The sequence below is a fragment of the Trachurus trachurus genome (genome assembly GCF_905171665.1).
Source record: "Trachurus trachurus genome assembly, chromosome: 6".
Classification (NCBI taxonomy): Eukaryota; Metazoa; Chordata; class Actinopteri; order Carangiformes; family Carangidae; genus Trachurus; species Trachurus trachurus.
Genome location: NC_139897.1, coordinates 5,622,625 through 5,644,164, shown reverse-complemented (window position 1 = coordinate 5,644,164; position 21,540 = coordinate 5,622,625). Strand labels below are relative to the sequence as shown.

General features: G+C 41.8%; 1 protein-coding gene across 2 annotated transcripts in view; it reads right to left on the bottom strand.

Annotated features, from left to right (window-relative positions):
• Nucleotides 1-7,374: 7,374 nt before the first annotated feature.
• ppip5k1b (diphosphoinositol pentakisphosphate kinase 1b) overlaps nt 7,375-21,540 on the bottom strand; it is a 51,927-nt gene continuing 37,761 nt past the window's right edge. For both annotated transcript variants that reach the window (XM_083974531.1, XM_083974532.1), the window contains 3 exons: nt 14,969-15,106; nt 13,249-13,362; nt 7,375-8,888 (listed from right to left, as the gene is read on the bottom strand). In XM_083974531.1, coding sequence (XP_083830657.1) covers nt 8,797-8,888; nt 13,249-13,362; nt 14,969-15,106 — 344 coding nt within the window. In that variant the 3' untranslated portion in view covers nt 7,375-8,796. The remainder of the gene's footprint in view (nt 8,889-13,248; nt 13,363-14,968; nt 15,107-21,540) is intronic.

Sequence of the window (21,540 nt, the reverse complement as noted above, 5' to 3'; positions counted from 1 at the left end):
ACTAACCATGACTTATCTCTGCCTCCTGAGCTGAGCCTGGTCTCTTAGAGCTGCTGTCTTATGAGGATGGAAAAGGTGAGTATGAGCCTCTAACATGGAAAAAGTCACCTATAGTGTAGTTTATGATATATAGACATAGGAAGCAAATTGTGTTATTGTGAGAACATGTTTATTTTTATATTCTGTATGTCTGTTCTTATGATTATTTTCTCACCGACCCTGTTTGTTCCTTCTTCCTCTGTCTCCTGAGCTGCTGATGGACAGAGAACCATAGACAGAGAAAGTGAGCATGAGCCTCTATCCTTGAAAAATATGATCAGCAGTATTATATAATATATATTACAATAATGTGAACTAATGTGCACACTAGCTATATGCCTTTATTTTGTATTCAATGTAGTAATTCAAACATTACTAGTCTGCCTCACTGACCATTTTTCTTTTCCTCTTCTTTTGCCTCCTGAGCTGCTGCTGTCCACTGAGGACACAAAAAGTGAGTATGACCTATAGTGTAGTTTATAGGAAGCAAGTTGTGTTATTGTGAGAACATGTTTAATTTTAAATTCTGTATGTCTGTTCTTATGATTATTTTCTCACCGACCTTTTTTTTTTCCCTTCTTCCTATTTCTCCTGAGCTGCTGATGGACAGAGAACCATAGACAGAAAAAGTGAGTATGAGCCTCTGTCCTTGAAAAATATGATCAGCAGTATTATATAATATATGTTACAATAATGTGAACTAATGTGCACACTAGCTCCTTTATATTCAATGTAGTAATTCAAACATTACTAGTCTGCCTCACTAACCAGTTTTCTTTTCCTCTTCTTTTGCCTCCTGAGCTGCTGCTGTTCACCATGGACAGTAAAGGTGAGTGTGACTATAGTAGCCTACAGTCTATAAGATGTAGACATAGACAGACACTTGTGTTGCTGTGTGTGAAAATGTTTAGTAACTTGAGTATTTCTTTGTCTGTCTCACTAATCATTATTTCCTGTGTTTCCTTTCTACCACCCGAGCTGCTGCTGTAAACTGAGGAGGACAAAGGTGAGTATGAGTCAGAATGGTACCTGTTAACTTATATAATGCCACTCATTTAGCCAAAGACGATTTGCCTGTGTGACTAACCATTATCTGCTGTCCATCCCTCGAACCACCCGAGCTGCTGCTGTAAAGTGTGGATGAAAGATCCACTACAGAGGACTCACTGCAGTCCACTTCACTCCCAGGGGACACAGTGTGAGGCCCTCTCAGTGCTTCACTCTCTTGTGTATTAAGAGAATAAAAAATGGGGGAAATTATCAGTGTCTGAGCTTCCTCTTTTGTGTAATATTCAGCTGGGTTTTTTTTTTAACAAATGATTTTAACCCATGGATTTTAGTGTGAGGTAGAGCTGGGATTCAACGGCTAATGAGGTTTTTTAAAATGAGCATGAGAACAGAGCCGTCCTCCTGATGAACCTGTGAAGAAAACTGACCTGGAACCACTGGAATATGTTCCTGATAGGATTTAAACCAGTTTATTGTTGTACCCTGCACGGTTCCTACGCAAGTATGGAAAAGTATGGAATTTGATTTGATACATTTACAGGTCTGGAAAAATATGGAAAATGGAAACTATTGTATGGAAACATATCCATTTTAATTCTTACCTGGGTCTTATTTTAAGTTATTTGGGTTAATTTTCTTGTATGCGCTATTACACCTAGCTACAATCTCCTGGAAATTATTTGGTGACATAATGGCATACAAATTCAGAATAATGAAATGTAATAAATAAAATAAAATACATTTTACAATTTATTTACATGATACACATCTAATTGATCAAATGTCACAATTTATTTGAATTTTTTTTTACTGATAAGTCTGGAAATTAGGGTCTGGAAAAAGTATGGGATTTTGAAATTTTGGAACCCTGACCCTGATATGGTAATAGGATGTCATGAGAGTTCTGAAGGCAACACCAACATCTAGTCCAGTTTCTCTCAGCTGTTTTGATGCAACTCACACATCACAAACATCATTCTCACAGCTCGTCATTCTCTCATTGTATTTGTACATTGTTCCATCATATCAATTAGTGGTGTATCTGAATCCAGTTTGAAAGGCACAGATAATGAGATGGGTCTAAATAATTTTCATACCAACTCCTCAACTGTAATCTAGGAAGTGCAAGGTGGTAACACATGACACGCAAATACAAACACATTGGTTTCATGAAACATCTCTGCTGATTAGTAACTTTGCTGAGTGAGGAGGAAACCTTGATAACACAAGAGCAGGCATAAAAACATCACACGACAAAGTGTCTCTGGTTAAATGAAAGCTTAGTTTTCCTATACAAAATGACTTTAAAGTAAATGTGTAAATTAAATATGAGGTAAGGAAGTGAGCTGTTGGCCTCAGTCGTGGAGGCAACAGACTCGGTCAGGTTGGCTTTGATTTGTGGAGGGGGAAGATGAGAGAAGTTAAGCTTCAGCAGAGATGCTCGGCTTTCACTCCACACCCGTCAAAATAACTAACAGTGTTCTATTTGATTTTTACATCACTCACACTTCACTGCCAGGGAGAGAGAACGACACCTTAATCTTTGCAGAAACAACTGTGCACTCCTTGAAGAGAGGAGCGACAGATCAATTTGGGCTCCAAAAATGAACCTTGATGGATCCACACACCTACACACTCTGCATTCATTCCCACCAGTGATGAATGGCTCCTCTGCTGTAACTGTGTCAGCCGCCGGCCTCTCTGTTTGCACTCACAGGGAGAAAAAGAGATTGAAGAGAAGAGAAGAGGAGAAGAACATTGGCCTGTGGTCGGCTCATGCTGGCGCTGCCTCTAACCTTGGATGTACTGCTGTACTATTCTACGCAGTTTAGGTCTGTGGTGGGGTGAGACGCTACACGTCACTGCTCTGCTGCCACATTGCCAAGCAAAAACAACTCCCCTCCCATCTCGCATCCCTCCTGTGGTTACCATGGTGACACATTTTGACATTTGGAGGAGGGTTGGGGCAGAGTTGGGGGACGTGAAGGCGTGGGTGTGGAGGTAGCACTGGAGGTCCAACTGGGCACCTTCCTGCCTCTCTGTCTGGTTTGGATGGAGACTGAATGAGGGTAATTCTCTCATCAACATGCCTAATAGCTGCTCTCCTCTCCTGTCTCTGCCTCCCACTGCTGTGTTACATCTATATTTTAGGCTGTGAGCTGAAGTCACTGTGGAGTCGATGCTTTGGGACACAGTGGAATATACACATGTAAAACAAATGTGACTCAAGAGCTGAGAGATTTGTTTAGAGCAGATCTGTAAAGATCTGTAAACCTCAGTCTGTAGTTTCTTTTTCCACTCCTTCACCCCTGTGTCTCTGTGGACTGTGCCTGAGAGGCAGATGAGATGGGCCGCTGGAAACGCACATACACGTCAACAAAAATTAATGCCCTGAGCAAATCCAATGCATTTTTTAATGGTATATTTGCAGCTGATTCATACTCTGAGCAGAGACTTTCAGCAAGCGGTGTCAAAGCGGTCCAGACATGAGTCATCAAAGCCCCTGCCATTTGATTTTTTTTTTTTTTAACTATTTCAGCAAACAGATCTAAAAAAAAAAAAAAAAAGAAAAGAAAGAAAACTACCGTGCTACAGATTTCAAACAATTCAAACTCTTTCACATCATCATCATCATCATCTCATGATGTGGTGGTGTATTAAGTCTGGTGTATTGAGAATTTTGGTGAGTGCCTCATCTTAAATGGCATTTTCCTCTGGTAGGAAACCCTGAAAAACACAAATAGAAGCTTAAGTGTTGCTTTAAAGGGATAGTTCACCCAAAATTCAAATTTCACTCATTATCTACTCACCCTCATGTCGACTAAGGGCTGGGAGAATCTTCAGAGTCCTCCGTGCCTTCTCGGAGTTACGGGGGGGTCCGCGCAGCAGTATTTGTCCATATAATGGTTGTGAATGGTGCTCACTTTTCTTCGTCCAAAAAGACACACCAAAAAACATCCAAATACCTCCATGCTGCTCGTCTGTAATGTCCCTCTTGTATTGAAGCCCCGACATGAGAAATTGTTCCGAAAAAAATTAAATAAGTCTATATTTTAAGCTTGTTTGTAGCGTCAGTGCAAATCTCGCGTGATTTGCACTGACCGGCGGAACAATTTCTCATGTCGGGGCTTCAATACAAGAGGGACATTACAGACGAGCAGTATGGAGGGTAATAAGTAATAGCTGAAGCTCATAAGCACACTTAAGTGAACCACTGTTGATTCTGGCTAATGCTGGCTGTAACAATGTGAGCCGCTGTGGACACTGAGGATGGCCGACTGCAAACACAACCATGTGGTGAATTTTTTCACTTCTCAGAGCAGCAACAACACTGAATGTGACGTGTGGGACAGACAGTTACTGTGGCAACACCACAAACCTTGTAAAGTTTCTGAGATCTAGCTTTTAATTTTAATTTCTGCACACATTAGGTTTTTACCAGGTAGGAAATCAGTGATATCACACATCACTAATGGGAACACCTGCTACAGTGAGAATAACATGATGATTGTGTTCTTTAACACTGTAAACATCACCACACACCACACAGGACCTTAACACTCCTGAGTTGTGATGCTTCCATTTCTATGACTGAGTGTTAGCTTCATAACATAGAAGGTGAGAGAAGGAGAAGGTAAAAGCTTCAGTACAAACATATGGACGTTTCTTTTATGTGCAGCTGATAAAGGTCACAACAGCTACCTACAGCCAAACAATCTGCATCCTGTGAAACTATGTATTGAAGCCAGAAGACTGTGTGTGTGTGTGTGTGAGCTGATGGAGGCAGAATGAATGGATGTTTGTTTGAGCTGAATGTGGAGAATGAAGCCTGAGAAAAAGACTCGTCATCCGAGCAAGTGAATGACATCAGCTTTTGGCTTCCGGTGAGTCGGCGGTCTCTGTCTCTCTCCGCTCACCCCGCGCTGCTCAGGAGGAGTCAATTACATCTGGGGGCGCCGCCATGGCAACGCATGGCAGCAATAGGAGGAGGCATGAGTCATCACTATTCTTAAAAGCTGTTTGGAGTGGAGGGAGGGGGAAATGAAAAGAGAGGGAGATGAGAGGAGAGGGAGTTAAGAAAACTAAGCAGCAGAAAGGAAAATGGGGGAGGAAAACACTATAAGAAGAAAAGGAGAGAAAGAAGGATAAACAAAAAATGTGGTGAGAGGAGAAAAATTCTGTGAGATGAAAAGAAGAGCAAGAGAAGCTAGAAAGAAAGAACTGGGTGAAGAAAAACGATGAGTGGAGAGAGAACAGAAGACGTAAAAATGGGGTGATGAAAGGTGAAGAAAGTAAGAGAACACAGAGGAAGAAGAAAATGGGGTGAGGTAAGGAGATCGAAGGAGAAGAGGAAGTGAGAGAAAAGTAGGAAGAGAAGAGGGATGAGTAAAGAGTAGGGAAAATGAAGTGCTCACTGCTGAAGAAAAACTATGGTGGGGAGAAAAGACAAAAAAATGAGGTGAGGTAAGATGAAAAAGAGAAGGAAACAAATGAAAGAAGGATAAGGAAAAAGAGATAAAACAAAGCAGAGATAGGAAAAGGAGGGGAGAGAAAACAGGACTAGAAAAAAGAGTGAGCTGAAAGAAATGAGAGGAGATAAAAGAGTAGAGGAAGCAGGAATGGATGAGTGGAGAGGAGGGAAAGGGAAGGGATAACAGAAGAGAACAGGAGTAGGAGGAGAGAGAGAAACGGGTGGCTAAAAGAGGGAGAAGAGCACAGGACAGAGAGAGAGAGATGTTGGCACTGGCACAGCTTTGTTTATGGAGCAATAACAGGCGTATGTGTCTGGACTAGACCATTAATAACCCCCCCCCCCTCCCCCCCACACACACAGTAATTTGTTCTCTTCAATAACAAACTGAACACTGTTTAATTATTTGTATTTTATTAGGACCCCCCCCCCCCCCCTCCTCCTCTTTTCAACACCCTGACCTGAACCAGGAAGGATCACAGATCACACACACGACACAAATGTCACAGATTTCACGAGTTCAACCTCGACTTTGTTCTGTAGCAGCCAAACTGGTCAGAGAAAACACACGCGTCTTTGGCTGGCTTTAAATAGCTCCTTAAATAATCACATAAATACCTACGACAACCCTCCTACTAGTAAAAACTGAGACATTCTATTCAAGTCTAAAAGTCGCTCTTTCATGAAAACTAAAATATAAACATGTTTCTGTTGTACAGCAGGTGTTGGGGTCAGTTCATGAGGCCGATAGGAGCCGGTAATTACTGCACTCTCTACAATCAGAGCTGGAACTTTTGGTCAAAGTAATAAAATGATTTCTTTAGAGATTGAAAGTAAATTCAAAACACTTTTACATCATTTCAATAATGAACTCCAAGTGAATTAATCCCCAGTTTAGTCACAAGCTGATAAAATTCATGATCTCTCTACCTGAGCATCACTTGTCTTTACAGTCCATCCTTTGATTGATTTAACATTGAACACACATGTCATTTCAAGCTGCATGTGAACACAAACAAACAGAGCAGTATCAGGTAGTCCTCATTATGTAAAAGCACATTAATACCAGACAGATAATCAAGTGGTTTTTCCCTTTCATTCTGATCTATTCCAGATTGTTGTTTTTTTTTTAATTTTCATTTGACTGCCCCCCAAAATGAAATCATAAAAAAAAAATAAAAAAAAAATACAGCAGGAGACCCACAGTGTGTAGAATACTCTGACTTAAATCTCTCTAGTTATTTAAAAGGCACATTTACAGGTTAATAGTTTCCATTGAACAGCAGACGATCATCAGGACTGTTGGTTTGATCAAGCTGGCTCAAGCTTTACATCACACAGTTCAAGATGGAGTCTTCTTATTTTGGTAGGATGAATAAATTAAAAAATGCTGGGAACAATAAGCCACTAACCAGTGGCAGCAGGTACCGAGCTAATGTGGGCCAAAGAATGGATGTTAAAGGAACAGTGGGATGAGAGGATCTACATCACTGTCTGATGGATTCAGCAGCCAGAAGACACAGGGAGAAACAACATCTACATATCTCACCATCATGGCTACAGCTCACTGTTACTTAGCATGTAACATCTCCTCAGTTCAGACAGACAGAGGCCGTACTGTACAAATGACTCTGTGAGAAAACTCCAGTGAGCCGCTGCAGCCAGCAGATCAATAATTCAGCAGACAAACACAACTGTAAAACCAAACGCCTGTTTTCATACTGTGCTTCTGTGCAAATTAAAAAAAGAAAACAAACAAACAAAAAAAAGAAAGATATGTGGTGTTAATTAGCGGTGCTGATGTGTTATTTTTGGACTGAGCCAGACAAGCTCATCCCCCCTCCCCCGTTTCCTGTCTTTGTGCTAAACTAGGCTAACTGCTCGGTGGCTGTAGCATCAGATTTGGCATTGAGTTATGAAAGTGATATTAGTCCTCTCATGTAATACTAGGCAACAGAGTGCAGATATATATTTCGGGAGCTTACACAATTTCGTTCAGCCGCCGCTCTCAGCTGAGGTTCTGATATTTGAGGCTTTGAAGTGGAAGTTGTCAAATGTCACTCAGTTTCATGTCAAGTTCAAAAAGCTACGGCCACATTTTCCTCTCAGGCCGGGCTGCTGTGCTGTTCTAATGCAGCAGAGATTACGGTTACGTTACTGTTGATGCTTCCACTCAGTCTGTTGTGGATTTCAGCTGAAATATCTGCAGGTCAGGTCAGAAAGAAAACAGGATTCCTCAAAATACAGCACTATGCAAAAGTTTTAGGCAGTAAAGTAAGAATGCTTACCCATCATGCAATACCATCAGTCTGGGAGTCTAGGTACTATGAGGGTGGCCAAACTTTTACTGCAGGTCCTTTTCTTTTACTCATTCAGTCATTTGAAAATGTAAAAGATGTGTCATCTGTAATGTTATACCTTTTGGATATCCTTTCATCTTCCACTTGATGAACTGTTCACATTAACAGACATTTTGACCAGGGGTGCCCAAACTTTTGCATGTCACCGTACAGTATGTTCAAGCCTAAAGAAGAACAAGAAGTCCTAGAAGTGATGTACTGGCCTCCACTGAGCCCTGATCTCTTCATCATGGAGTCTGTCTGGGTTTACATGAAGAGACAGAAGGATCTGAGGAGGCCGACATCCACACAAGATCTGTGGTTGTTCTGCTATTCTGCCTGTGTGCAAGAACCTAGAAGAATTCATGCTGTTTTGAAGGCAGAGGGTGGGTCACACCAAATACTGATTTGATTTAGATTTATCTTCTGTCCATTCACTGCATTTCACATCTGCCTAAAACTTTTGCACAGTACCGTATAACATGTTTTAGCAACTGTATAACATGGTTTTAGCTACTGTAGAACATGTGGGTTTTAGCTACTGTAGAACATGGTTTTAGCTACTGTAGAACATGTGGGTTTTAGCTACTGTAGAACATGTGAGTTTTAGCTACTGTAGAACATGGGCAACTGAAGGCACAGCTGGTCTGAATGTAACACAGTCAGTGAGAGCTGGTGGATGAACATGTAGAGAGAAACTGAAGAGGAACATGAAGGCCCAGCACAGAGCGGGGAGGGTGGAGCTGGAGTCCAGGTCCTCAAGCAGTCTGTGTTTGGAATAACAGAGCAGAGCATCTGCATCTTCCTCCAGTGTTTTTTTCTTCTTCTTCTTCTTCTTTTTTTTTTACTGATTATGTTATCAGAAGAACACCATGGTGGTCTTTCGATCATGACCTCAGCTTCCCAGAAGTCCTTTTGTGTTTTGCACACAGCCTCAGTCTACTCACTGAAGCTGAAGTTGAGGCCTGAGCTCTCAGTGATGGGGGAGGAGGGGCCCGCACTGGACACCTCACTGGAGGGGATGCTGCCATCTGAACAAAAAAAAACAAACAGAAGATTCAGTCAATTATCTCTGTTGCTGAGAAACGCAATGATCCCAGTGCACACAGCGATTTGCACAAACTGTACAAACATCTGATAACAGATCAATTCTCTGCTACTAAATCCTAGGATTTTTAAACCTCTGCTGACCGGTGACGGAGGCATTCAGCTCATCCTCGCTGTTTGTGGGGGAACTGGACTGTTGGTACGTCATGTGGAGGGTTATTAAATGAAATGAGGGGCCAGGGGTTATCAGGTTTAAAACACAGGAAAGCAACAGCACCATCCCCTCAGTACTTCATCCTCTGTTGCCACGGAGAACAGTTTTTTTGGGCTTGATGAATCCTCACATTTAAAGGACTTGTTTACCACGACTGGGAGTATTTCAGGAGCATGGAGCGATGAGGTGAACCCTTGCTATATGTATCTATAAAAGAAGAATTATCCACCTTTTTCTGAAAGTCAGCAGGTTTTGCTCTTCCGGTGGAATTTTATGTTTACGTTTCCATGGTTTCTGTAGTCGCGGTAAATGCATGGATTTTTTTTTTTCAATGAAAATCTGTAAAACGCATGGATAATCACACCAGCTTTTAACAATGGATATCACACAAATTGACATCCATGTTAAAAGCCAGCATTAATAGATCCATGCCTTTACCGCAACTATGACAACGACTGAAAACCATGGAAACGTAAACGTACAATTCCACCGGAAATTACCATAGATGACGTTCGGAAACTTGTGGATAAGGCTACGAAAACGAAACAAATTTTATTTTATAGTGATTATATACTTGCACAAATCTATTCATAGGTAGTGGAAAAACAAAGAAAAACAAAGAAAAACTCCAAGGCACTCTCTTGAGTTAATAAAAAATGCCTTTAATTAATCTGGCATTGTCACAATGACATGTTTAAAATGACTACGATGCGTTTCGGCATCAAGCCTTCATCAGGGAGTCAAATGAAGGCTTGATGCTGAAACGAAAAGGCATTTTTATTAACTCAAGAGAGTGCCTTGGAGTTTTTCTTAGTTTTTCCACATCCCTTGGATCCCTCTCCAAAGAGCACCTCTAGTTTTGAGAAAGGAGTCCACGTAGCGCTCCTCGTTTTGAACATTTTTCTATTCATAGGTAGTATTCAGATTTTGCCAATGAACCTTTTTACATTTTTACACACTGGACCTTTAAGTCAGTATGTATAATGATAATCTGGCAAGATATATTAAATATTATTACTGTATATTATTCTATTAATATATACATATTTTTAACTGAATGAATGAAATCACAGTGAGTGTGTGACATAGTGTGGCTCTGCTCATGCAAACAGCTGTCCTTTAACTACAGGCAGTGTCACAGCAGCAGCAGAACAAGTGTCCTATTGAGGCAGCTCTAACCTCCAGCGCCCTGCCTGGACGCTGCGTGATGAACCAGCCTGAACCGGCTCTCAGCGGTTACAGAGGCTGGGATCTGGAGCAGGTACCGACGGGACAGAGAACAGACCGAGACCAGAACAGAGAGCTGAGGAGTCACCCGGAGTGAGCCCAGTGTAAATACAACACAATGCTGGTGGAAGGAGAGAGGGAAGGAAAAGAGAGATCTGAGAGCAGATCAACCAACAACAGCTGTAAGAGGATAAATTAATCACCTCATAGTGCAGGGGGAGAAAAGAGAAAAACAGGCTGAAAGAAGGAGGAGAAGAGGAGGAGGAGGAGGAGAACAACAATGAAAAGGATGGACTGGGCTGTTCCATTTTACTGGAGTTTATAACTGATCCCACAGGACGGTCACCACTGCTGCTGTTACTTAGCTCATCTGACAGTTTGGGGCCTTTTAGCTGTTTAATGTGTTTCATGAAATACAACCCACTGTGCTGAATTCATGACAGTTATCTCAGGGTGGTGCTCAAAGTAACTGATCATCTATTAGATCAGTGGTTCCCAACCTGTTTGGTCCGGTTTGTCAGACCATGAGTTCAACCCTCACTCATCCGTGTTGGTGATTCTCCAATGGTGGTCATTTAAAACATAACAACTGACAATGAAATGAAAATCATTGTAGCATACGTACCATTTTAGTAATGGGCTTATGAAATAACCAAGAAGATTTACTTATGTTGAAAATAGATGAATCAGTGTTTCCACCTACCCCCTGCAATGTGCTAGTTGGGAATCACTGTATTAGCGGATGAATAGAAATCAATGATAGACAATTAATCCTTCAAGGAAAAGCTGACAGTTCAGTGTTGACCTTGTGAAGAGCAGGAACAAAAATCAATCCTGAATCAATAAATCAAATCAAAGTAATTCATCAAACAAAAATGAGAAATATTTACTGGTTTCAGCTTCTCCCATTAGAGAGTCTGCTGCTTTTCTCCATTTAATATCATGATCATTTAAAGGTCCAGTGTGTAATAATTGTCAAGGTTTATTGGCAAAATCTGAATATACTACCAATGAATATATTTGTATAAGTGTATAATCGCTATAAAATAAAATTAATTTGGTATAGCCTTATAATTATTCTTTTATATATAGCCTACATATAGCAAGGGTCTTGCTTTAGAGAGCGTCGCCATCTTGTGCCGCCATGTTTGTACGGCAGCCCGAACGGAAAATCCAGCCAACCAGAGAGCGTGTTTCATGTGCATAAATAAACCAATGAGGAAGAAGGCAGAAGGAAAGAAGAAGGAGGAGGAACCAGCAGACATAAAATGGTTTAGATCTTCACCTCATCGCTCCATGCTCCTGAAATACCCCCAGTCCTGGAGAACAAGTTTTTTTTTTTTGTCCTCGGAGGCCACCATCACCTTAGAGCCAAAAGGTCTAAATGAGGAGATGAATTTGTCTTGTTTTTTTTTAATGGTGCCTATAGACGCGGCTTCTATCTCTGTATTCTGTGTATCAAATCATGTCTTTGAATATTTTAATATGTATACACTGTACATCATAACATTTGTTTTATTGGTTGATGTAGTAACCGATCACGTGAGCGTCATTCCCCTGCTCTCCCAATCAGAGAAGCAGGCACGGGTTTAAACCCCTCCATTCACAAAATAGCTCTGTTTGCTCTGAAAAGGACTCGGTCGACCTCATTAAAAAGCTTAAACTGGCCGTCAAGATGACATTTGACCTTTGGATACAGACTGTTATCTCTCCATCATTTTATCCTATTAATCTTATTTTTATAGTTTTAGTGTTTTACTTATTTAGCAAGGGGAAGAGGGGAAGGGAGGGAGAATAGGGAGAAAAAGTTTGCTCTGTTTCTTGCTTGTAAGAATGTCTTGTTTGATTTGCTGTAAATTGCAAACAAAAACTAATACACATGCTTAAAAAAAAGTATATTAGTGTTAAATTGCATGATAATTAGCATAGTGTATTTTGAGGTCACTGTGACTTTGACCTTTGACCAGATTCACACATAAACGTGTTGCTCCTGTTGATGAAAATAGTTCACAGATTTAAGAGCAGAGTGATTTACTTGTTCTTGATTTATCTTGCACATCCAGCAGCATATTTCTCTCTTCACTAAAAATCAATACATCAGCCGAAAAAAGTAACAAACACATGATAAATAATAGATGTGATGGTTGGCTGCAGGCCTGGTCCTGAGCTGTGTTCAAGGACGGACAGGTTGCCTCTCAGCTGACGAGGGACGGAGGATGTGACCTTCAGTATCCGTTACCACCAGGTCACAGGAGATAAATGAACGCCTATCAGGTCACTGCTACAACCTTCAACGTGAAGGTCACGCTGCCGGTGGGGGAGCTGAGCGAGAGCCATTCATCTTCATGGAGGTTTTTGCTGAGCGGGCACAGTCTTCTCAGCATCAGTCTGCTTCTCCGTCTCTTTCTCATTTTCACACACAGGCTGGATCAGCCCGGGATTAAAAGCCTCGTTCCAGACTCCCAGAGAGTAGGAGCTGCTTAGTGACCCCGGTCTATCATTGAGAGTCTTATATGAGTGATTTTATTTTGATCTTAACAGCCAGTGTCTTGGATGTATTTACTCATTTATCTATGACAATAACTGCATCTAAAAATATTCATTTAGCATTAAAGTCTTATGGGTGTTTAGTGCCACATGGAACAATTTTGTGACACACAGCTAAACTGATGTGCCAGATAGTTAGGGTGCAACACAGAACCATCTTGGAACTGGTTGTAAAGTGAAGATTTAAAAGATTATATATGGCAGGAGAGCGCTAGAGAGAAACGCAACACAACAACACAAGCACAGCCAGTGGATCTGGGTTCTGGGTTGATCTCTAAGGAACTATATTGGGCAGTCACCTATAAGAATAAATGAATTCAGGTCATAAGGACGTAAAAGATCTACAGAACACTCACGCCACCGAGGCTGACTGGGAGGCCGGAGGGACGTCTCCGATCCAGAGGAGGACAGAGGCTGCTGGGGGCTGTACAGAGACGTCTGGCTCTGAGAGTCGAACAGGCCGGACAGAGCTGGAGCAAAGACACAACAAAACATGAGTCAACCTCCACATGTCAGATATCCAAGCTGGTTTTACTTAAAGGGGTATTTCAACATTTTGGCAAATTCGCCCATTGCCATAATCCCTATAGTTTTAGCAGTAGGTTCATTACTTTTAATTGTCGGTGCAAGCTGTTTTTAGATCGGCGGAGCAGAGATACAAGCTGCTCAGTAACGTTACAGAAGCATATATGGTATTTCCGGATTTCCCTCATCAAACTCCAAAACGCTTTCATGGACAAGTTGTGACCTGCACATTCACCACGCTATGAAATAATGGAACATTATGAGACAGAGTTGTTTTCGAGGCAAATGCGTAGCCGGAACTACATCCCAGACATGGCTGCTGGGCAGAGTGATTTCAAAAACGCAAGTGGTTCAGAGTGTTTGCTTCATGTGTTGTAATTATATGTAATTATTTCATAGCGTGGTGTGATTGTGCAGGCCACAACTTGTCAATGGGAGTGTTTTGGAGTTGTTGGATTGTGTATTTGATGAGTCTGATGAGGGAAACCCAGAAATACCAGCAGCTTGTATCTCTGCCCCACTGATCTAAAAACAGCTTGCACCTACAATTAAAAGGTAACGAACCTACTCCTAAAACTATAGGGATTATGGCAATGGGCGAATTTGCCAAAATGTTGAACTATCCCTTTAATTGTCTATTCCACTTAAATCAGTTCAATACTACAGGAATATTTCAGGGCAATTTAAGAACAGAACTGGACATATTCAAACAGCCATCATCCAAATACTTTGTGGTTTGTAGTCTTGAACCTCTGATTACAGGCTTCCCTGGTGACACTGAGTCACTAAATCACATGATGACATGTCCTTGCATCAGGAGAATAACAGTCAAGAAGACAGTTCGTTTTAAAATATATCCTTGATGCCGTGTGTTCAAGATCACTGTCTTGTCACCAGGGACTGATCAATATATTAAACAACCACAAAGACACATTGTATTTTTCCCCAGACGCAGTGTAAATAGGCAACATAGAAAATGAGTCAATGTCTGAATTTCTCAGTGTTTGCACTTGGCTTTACAAGCACATTGAAAGACACTGCTGATACAGACAGTACATCAATAACTTTTCTAATCTTCTCGTTTTAATTTGCCTGTGGTTGGGACAAAAACTCAGCTTTAATTACAGTTTGTGTTTAAACTATTCATTAATTTGGTGATGTTTATAATTAATGTACTGTAGCCTCCCAGTGACTTCATTTATCTGCATTTCATATCCAATGCAGAGCTACATCTTGTGCTACATTCAAACCCTGTGCTGTCATGTACATGGTGATGCACTCTAAGCATCTTTACACACTGTGCTCAGGCTCCAGCTGTGTGTTTTATGTTTTTATGTTGAAGTGCTACTTAAGTGATTTTATTTTATCAATATATTTGACCTGTTCCTGATTTCACAGTCTCTGTGGTAGGCTACTGGTACTTGCTGGGGGAACAGTATTTCATTTGTTCTGTACGTTTGTGCCTGAGTAATGACAAATAAAGAAATCTTGAATCTTGAAAACAACTAAACAATGAAAACAAATAGGTAACCATATTTGTTGTAAACCTACCTTTCATGGTTTTGGCGTGTGTCTCGCTGCTGCTCTCACACACCCTGTTGAGAAACTCGTCCACCTGCTTCAGTGACAGCGAGTTGTGCAGCGTCTCCAGTGGGTAGATAGAGGGCACCATGGAGCAGCCTTCAAACCCTGCAGCACAGACACCACACACAGACACAGACAGACGGGACAGCTGATCGTACCACTTCTCCATCAGAACCGAAACAAGTGGACGAGCAGTTACAGCTCTCTGTGCATGTCGGCTGGTCACTCTCTCAGCGCAGCGGCCGCTTTTATTGGTTAACTAGCCACACAGACCTTTAGGCAGCTCTAAGATCTACACTTAGTAACTGTGTCGGGCTCCTACAGACACCGTGAGTGTAGTAGTCAGATATATGTCAGCAGACATATAATATGGCTGATGTTAACTGGTTAATTCTTTAGTTAGTGAGACCATATCAACAAGTGTCATTAATGTCAAATTAAATGATGTGCACCAGCTCCCTCTAATTCCCATGGAAGATTAATCTGTGTCTTTATCATGTTGGTGTCATTGGGACAGTGGACAAACTGTCAAAGTCTGAGGTCAGACTTCAGACTCATATTGGAAGTGATGAAATTATGATACTTAAACTTATCAGCCATAACACTCTGATCACCTGTCTAATATTGTGTTGGTCCCTTTTGCTGCATTGTGTATCCTGACCGCTTTCTATCAGAAGCAGCAGTCTGAGCAACAGTATCTGGTCTGTTGGATGGGAGCACATGGGTCAGCCTTCTCTCCCCACGTGTATCAATGAGCCTGTGGCCGCTTCACCACTGTTCCTTCCTTGGACCAACTGTTGATAGATCCTGACCACTGCAGACCGGGAACAGCCCACAAGATGAGAGAGACCCAGTCGTCCTTGGAGAACTGGATCACTGAACATTTTTCCTGCTTCTAACACATCAACTTTGAGGACAACATGTTCACCTGCTGCCTAATACAGTGTATCCCACCCACTAACAGGAGCCATGATGAAGTTATTCAGTGTTATTCACTTCACCAGTCAGTGCTCAGAATGTTAGGCCTGATCGGTGTATGACTTTGTTCACTGATTCAATTGTAGATGTTAATTATCTCAAAAGACGAACTCTATATTGCACACATGGGGGACAGATGATGCATAATGGTGAGTCATCAAGTTTAAGTGACCAACAGCTGCTCACTGTTGTCATAGTGACTGTCAGTTGTAGTTGTCATGTATGATGATTAAACAGTGTTTTATGTTAGGGGATGATGGAAATGGAAAGCCACCAACAGTAATGGACCATCAGGAGGCAAAAACAGTGAATCTACACTGTAAAAAAAAAAATCTTGGGAAAATGGAAAATACTTACTTTAATCTATTTTTTTTTGTAAATTTGAATATCTATTTTCTTTTTAAAAATGGGATCACAGAACAATAATTTGAGCTGCCATAAACTTAATGATGAACAGAGCCACATGATCCTTAGGATCAACTGTAGGAAAATGAATCAGCCACAACCTCACGAAAGAGTTATGTAGAGTTTTGGGGATTTATGAGGACATATATCCATCCATGCACTTCATTTTCCCTCTATGTTGCTGAGAAACAACAACTGAACACGGCAAGCTGACAAAGTGCAACACAGTCCAGTAAAACTCAGTACAACGAACATGATGGAGTCACTCGATGGATGGAGTTCAGTTCATCCATCTCCTCAGAGAACATGCTGATCAGCCTCACGTCTCCATGACTAATGTGTTACCGCTACAGATTTGCTCCACGGCTGTTGTCTCATCTAACCACACAAGCACGACGGACTGCAGTCAACTGCACATCAGCCAATATGAATTTCCACCCTTCATAATTAGTTGACTGTTAATGGTTCTCACGGGATCATTCATGTGACCCTCCATGGACGAAATATGTAAATGATTGTGAACACTTGTTTTGCTCAGCTTGTAAATACGCCTACATGACATTTCATTGCCAGCCAGATGTGTGACACACCACAGCACAGTGAATCAGGTCTCAGAGGGAGGATACTTCCAACAGCTGCTTTAAAGGAGACATATTCTGCTCCTTTTCCACAAATTAAAATAGTTCCCAGGTGTCTTAAAGACATGTCTGTGACATGCTTCGGTCAAAATACCTCAAGGATCAAACATCACAGCTCTTTTCATCCTCTCTAAACAGCCCTGTTCAGAACGGCTGGTATCGGTGCCTGTCCCCTTAAATGCAAATGAACCACTGCTTGCCCCACCCCTTCTACTGGTACCAGGTAGGGGTGGGGTTATGCAAATTCGAAAGCTAGTTACATCACTGGAAAAAAACCGAGGGAACAGCTTGTAAAACCACATGGATTTCAACCTAGGGAGCCTGAAAATTACAGATTTTTTGTCAATTCTCACATTTTGGGGGCCAGAAGGCAAGACAAACACCTAAATATATGTTAAAGGCCCCATGCTGTGCACTTTTCTCTGGGTTTATTTACCTGCTGATATCCCTAACAAGATGTATCATTGGTTTTGAGTACCTGTGATCTGCTTAATATCGTCGATATTGCCCCTTTCTGTTGCCTCTTTCTGGAGTTCTAACAGGCACAGGTCATTTGGCCAATCAGAAGAGAGAATGAGAACCTCTCTTCTGATTGGCTGACTGTTTTAGAGTGGCATGTAGTCGGGCCAATCACAGGCAAGTAACTGAAACCTAAGCTGCATTCATAGAACTTGAAAAATAACAACTGGTCACGGTGGGCGGAGTTACCTTGTGTGTGACATCACAGAAAGGAGGAAGTGCTATCTGCTCGTCTCAAATAGAATGTTCCTACAAATGGGCGGTGTGTGTTTCTCCGTTTATGACCAGTTTGATGCATGGGACAGTATATACGTGGCCCAGAGACCTCCCCAAGCATGAACAAATAACCAAAATCACATTTTTCATGCCATGGGGCCTTTAAAGGGATAGTTCAACATTTTGGCAAATTGGCCCATTGCCATAATCGCTATAGTCATAGCAGTAGGTTCGTTACCTTTAATTGTCGGTGTAAGCTTTTTTTAGAACTCATCAAACTCATCAAATACAAAATCCCAAAACTCCAAAACGCTTTCGTGGACAAGTTGTGAGCTGCACAATCACCACGCTATGAGATAATAATGGAACGTTACGAAACGGAGCCGTTTTCGAGGTAAATACAGGGTAAATACAGAGTCTGCTTGCTGAAAAACTGTCCCTGAACGCAACGCGCATCAGCGGTTTTGCACGAATTTACCTCTTAAACAGCTCCGTCTCGTAACGTTCCGTTATTATCTCATAGCGTGGTGATTGTGCAGCTCACAACTTGTCCACGACAGCTTTTTGGAGTTGTTGGGTTGTGTATTTGATGAGTTTGATGAGGAAAACCAAGAAATTCCCTTAACCTCCATAGTATAGCCCTGAGCAGCCTGCTGCTCCGCTCCACCGTTCTAAAAATAGCTTACACTGACAATTAAAGGTAACGAACCTACTGCTATCACTATAGCGATTATGGCAATGGGCCAATTTGCCAAAATGTTGAACTATCCCTTTAAAGAGCCTTCATAATGTGATATTCCCATAATATGTCCCCTTTAACAGTTTTTCGATAGATTCATGGAGAAACACTGTTCATTCTCTAACAACTGCTCTGTCTTCTCCTACTGGATTTTGGCCAAAGCCGCTTTGTTCACTTGGCCAAGCCAAGATCGCTGTTCAACACGAAAAGTCTTTTTGCCAAAGCTTTGATGACAAAAAGGAAACTAACAGTAACATCTCATTTTGCTTCAGTTGATGTTATAGAGCCTCGAGAGGAAGTTTGTTGGATCAGCAGATGTGTATCTTTAGGTTTACTACACCGCATTTATCCTCCTCTCTACCTGTTTATTCTGACATGTCTAATGAAGCAGGAGCTGCACAGAAACACCAACTGGATGGCATTCATCATATTTCCCTCCTCAGCGTTGCTGCAGTCTCTTCATGTGGATATTAAATTCAGCTCACACACTAGATGCAGTGGGAGCAGAAAAACACTCAAGCTACACTGCACCATAAATCCAGCTACTTGCCAAGGCAGGCAGACAGAGAAAAGGAGGACAGGAAATAACAATGATCCTTGAAAGAGTAAAAAGACATAGAGCCAGAGAGATGTCAATCGACTGGCTCCTCTAGCAAAACATCTGCAACTTATTTCAGTCATCTCTGCAAATGATGAGCTCTGTGAGGGATGCACAGCACACCAAGGCATGTCCCAGAAGCACTTTATAAAGCCAGCAAACCGCTTAATGAGCCAATTAAAATGAGGGATAAGATGATGACCCAAATCTCTCAGACACTCGCATATCTGCCACCTGGCCACGAAGCACATTGTGCAAAAAACACTAGGTGAGACACCCAGTACCCAACCTTTACTGTGCGAAGGCCAAATGGATGCCATCAACACCTCTCCACTCTCCAGTCGCCACACGGAGCTCATTACTGAACAAATGTCCCGTTTCAAACCGTTCCTCCAGATGGAAGATGCACACAGCGCAGTTAGACAAGACTCAAACTCTTCTTCCACAGAAGAGTTTGTCTCGCTGTTCATCAAATGTGCACCCAGCATGCATGGAGAGCAATTAGTCCTGTTTGTGCAGACTTGCATTTAGAAAGACAATGCAAAAACTGACATGGGTTTTCTCACTATTATGTGAACACAGCAGAAGATGCTCTAACTTACTTTCCACTGTGACTTAAAGGACAATTCCAGGCGAATTCAACTAGGGGGTGTATTTTCATATCATTTTAGGTCTAAAAGAATGAATCTGAAGATTTTCAGTTTAATCGCTCCTGTTTTGCGGTAGTTGCGTCTGTCCCTGCGTCGCCACGGCAGCAATGAATGGGAGTGGATGTAAGTTCCGCTGTTTAGGCTGTTTCCATCCCTCAAAGCCGCAATTTTTTTCCACAGACAGCGTCAGATGGCTACTCAAACATGCACCGAGAAGTTTATTTACTTCAAGCAAGCCGGCATGTTTGTAAAACTAGATCTAATTCAAAGTCTCCCGGAGTCTCGCGCGAGCCCGAAGTTGCAGTGCTGGTGTATTCAGGCGCAGTGGGAGCTACCGCGTGTGTCATAAAAACAGGAATATCAACTCTTTACTTGCTTCAAGTGTACATTTTTTTCCACAGACAGCGTCAGGTGGCTACTCAAACATGCGCCGATAAGTTTTTTTTACTTGAAGCAAGTCAAGAGTTGATATTCCTGTGTTTATGACACAAACGGTAGCTTTTCCCACTGCACCTGAATACACCGCGCACTGCAACTGGGTCTCGCGCGAGACTCCGGGAGACTTTGAATTAGATCTAGTTTTACAAACATGCCGGCTTGCTTGAAGTAAATAAACTTCTCGGTGCATGTTTGAGTCGCCATCTGACGCTGTCTGTGGAAAAAAATTGCGGCTTTGAGGGCTGGAAACAGCCTAAACAGCGGAACTTACATCCACTCCCATTCATTGCTGCCGTGGGGATGCGGGGACAGATGCAACTACCGTAAAACAGGAGCAATTAAACTGAAAATCTTCAGATTCATTCTTTTAGACCTAAAATGATATGAAAATACACCCCAGAGTTGAATTCGGCTGGAATTGTCCTTTAAAATCAGCATAAGGAGAAGATTCATCTCAGGCTGCTTCTCTCCTGACAACATTATGTCCTGTCAGAGAGATCTACAGTGCACTCTTCTCTTTTACTAGTGTGTACACACAGGCTGCATGTCTGTGCAGGTTCTATATTAAAGGGATAGTTCACCCAAAATTCAAATTTCACTCATTATCTACTCACCCTCATGTCGACTAAGGGTTGGGAGAAGTTTCAGAGTCCTCCGTGCAGCACTGCATGTCCATATGACGGTTGCAAATGGAGCTCACTTTTCTTCGTCCAAAAAGACACACCAAAAAACATCCAAATACCTCCATAGTGCTCGTCTGTAATGTCCCTCTTGTATTGAAGCCCCCACATGAGAAATTTTTACGAAAAATATTAAATAAGTATATGTTTTAACTAAGCTTGTTTGTAGCGAAGCTCCCAGTGTTGCTCTGCCGGAATCTCGCGCGATTTGCAGAGCCGTGAACTGGGTGTCAATGCAAATCGCGCGATATTTGGACGGACCAGGAAGAGCAGTGCTGGGAGCTTCCGCTACAAACAAGCTTAAAACATAGACTTATTTAATTTTTTTACGTAACAATTTCTCATGTTGGGGCTTCAATACAAGAGGGACATTACAGACGAGCAGTATGGAGGTATTTGGATGTTTTTTGGTGTGTCTTTTTGGACGAAGAAAAGTGAGCTCCGTTCTCAACCGTTATATGGACATGCACTGCTACGCCGAGCCCCGCTGTAACTCAGAGAAGGCACGGAGGACTCTGAAACTTCTCCCAGCCCTTAGTCGACATGAGGGTGAGTAGATAATGAGTGAAATTTGAATTTTTCGTGAACTATCCCTTTAATCAACACATAACAACTGCTGTTTCAGGGGGACTTTAAGTATGATGACACCTCTGAAAAACTTTGAGGACCACTGTTAAA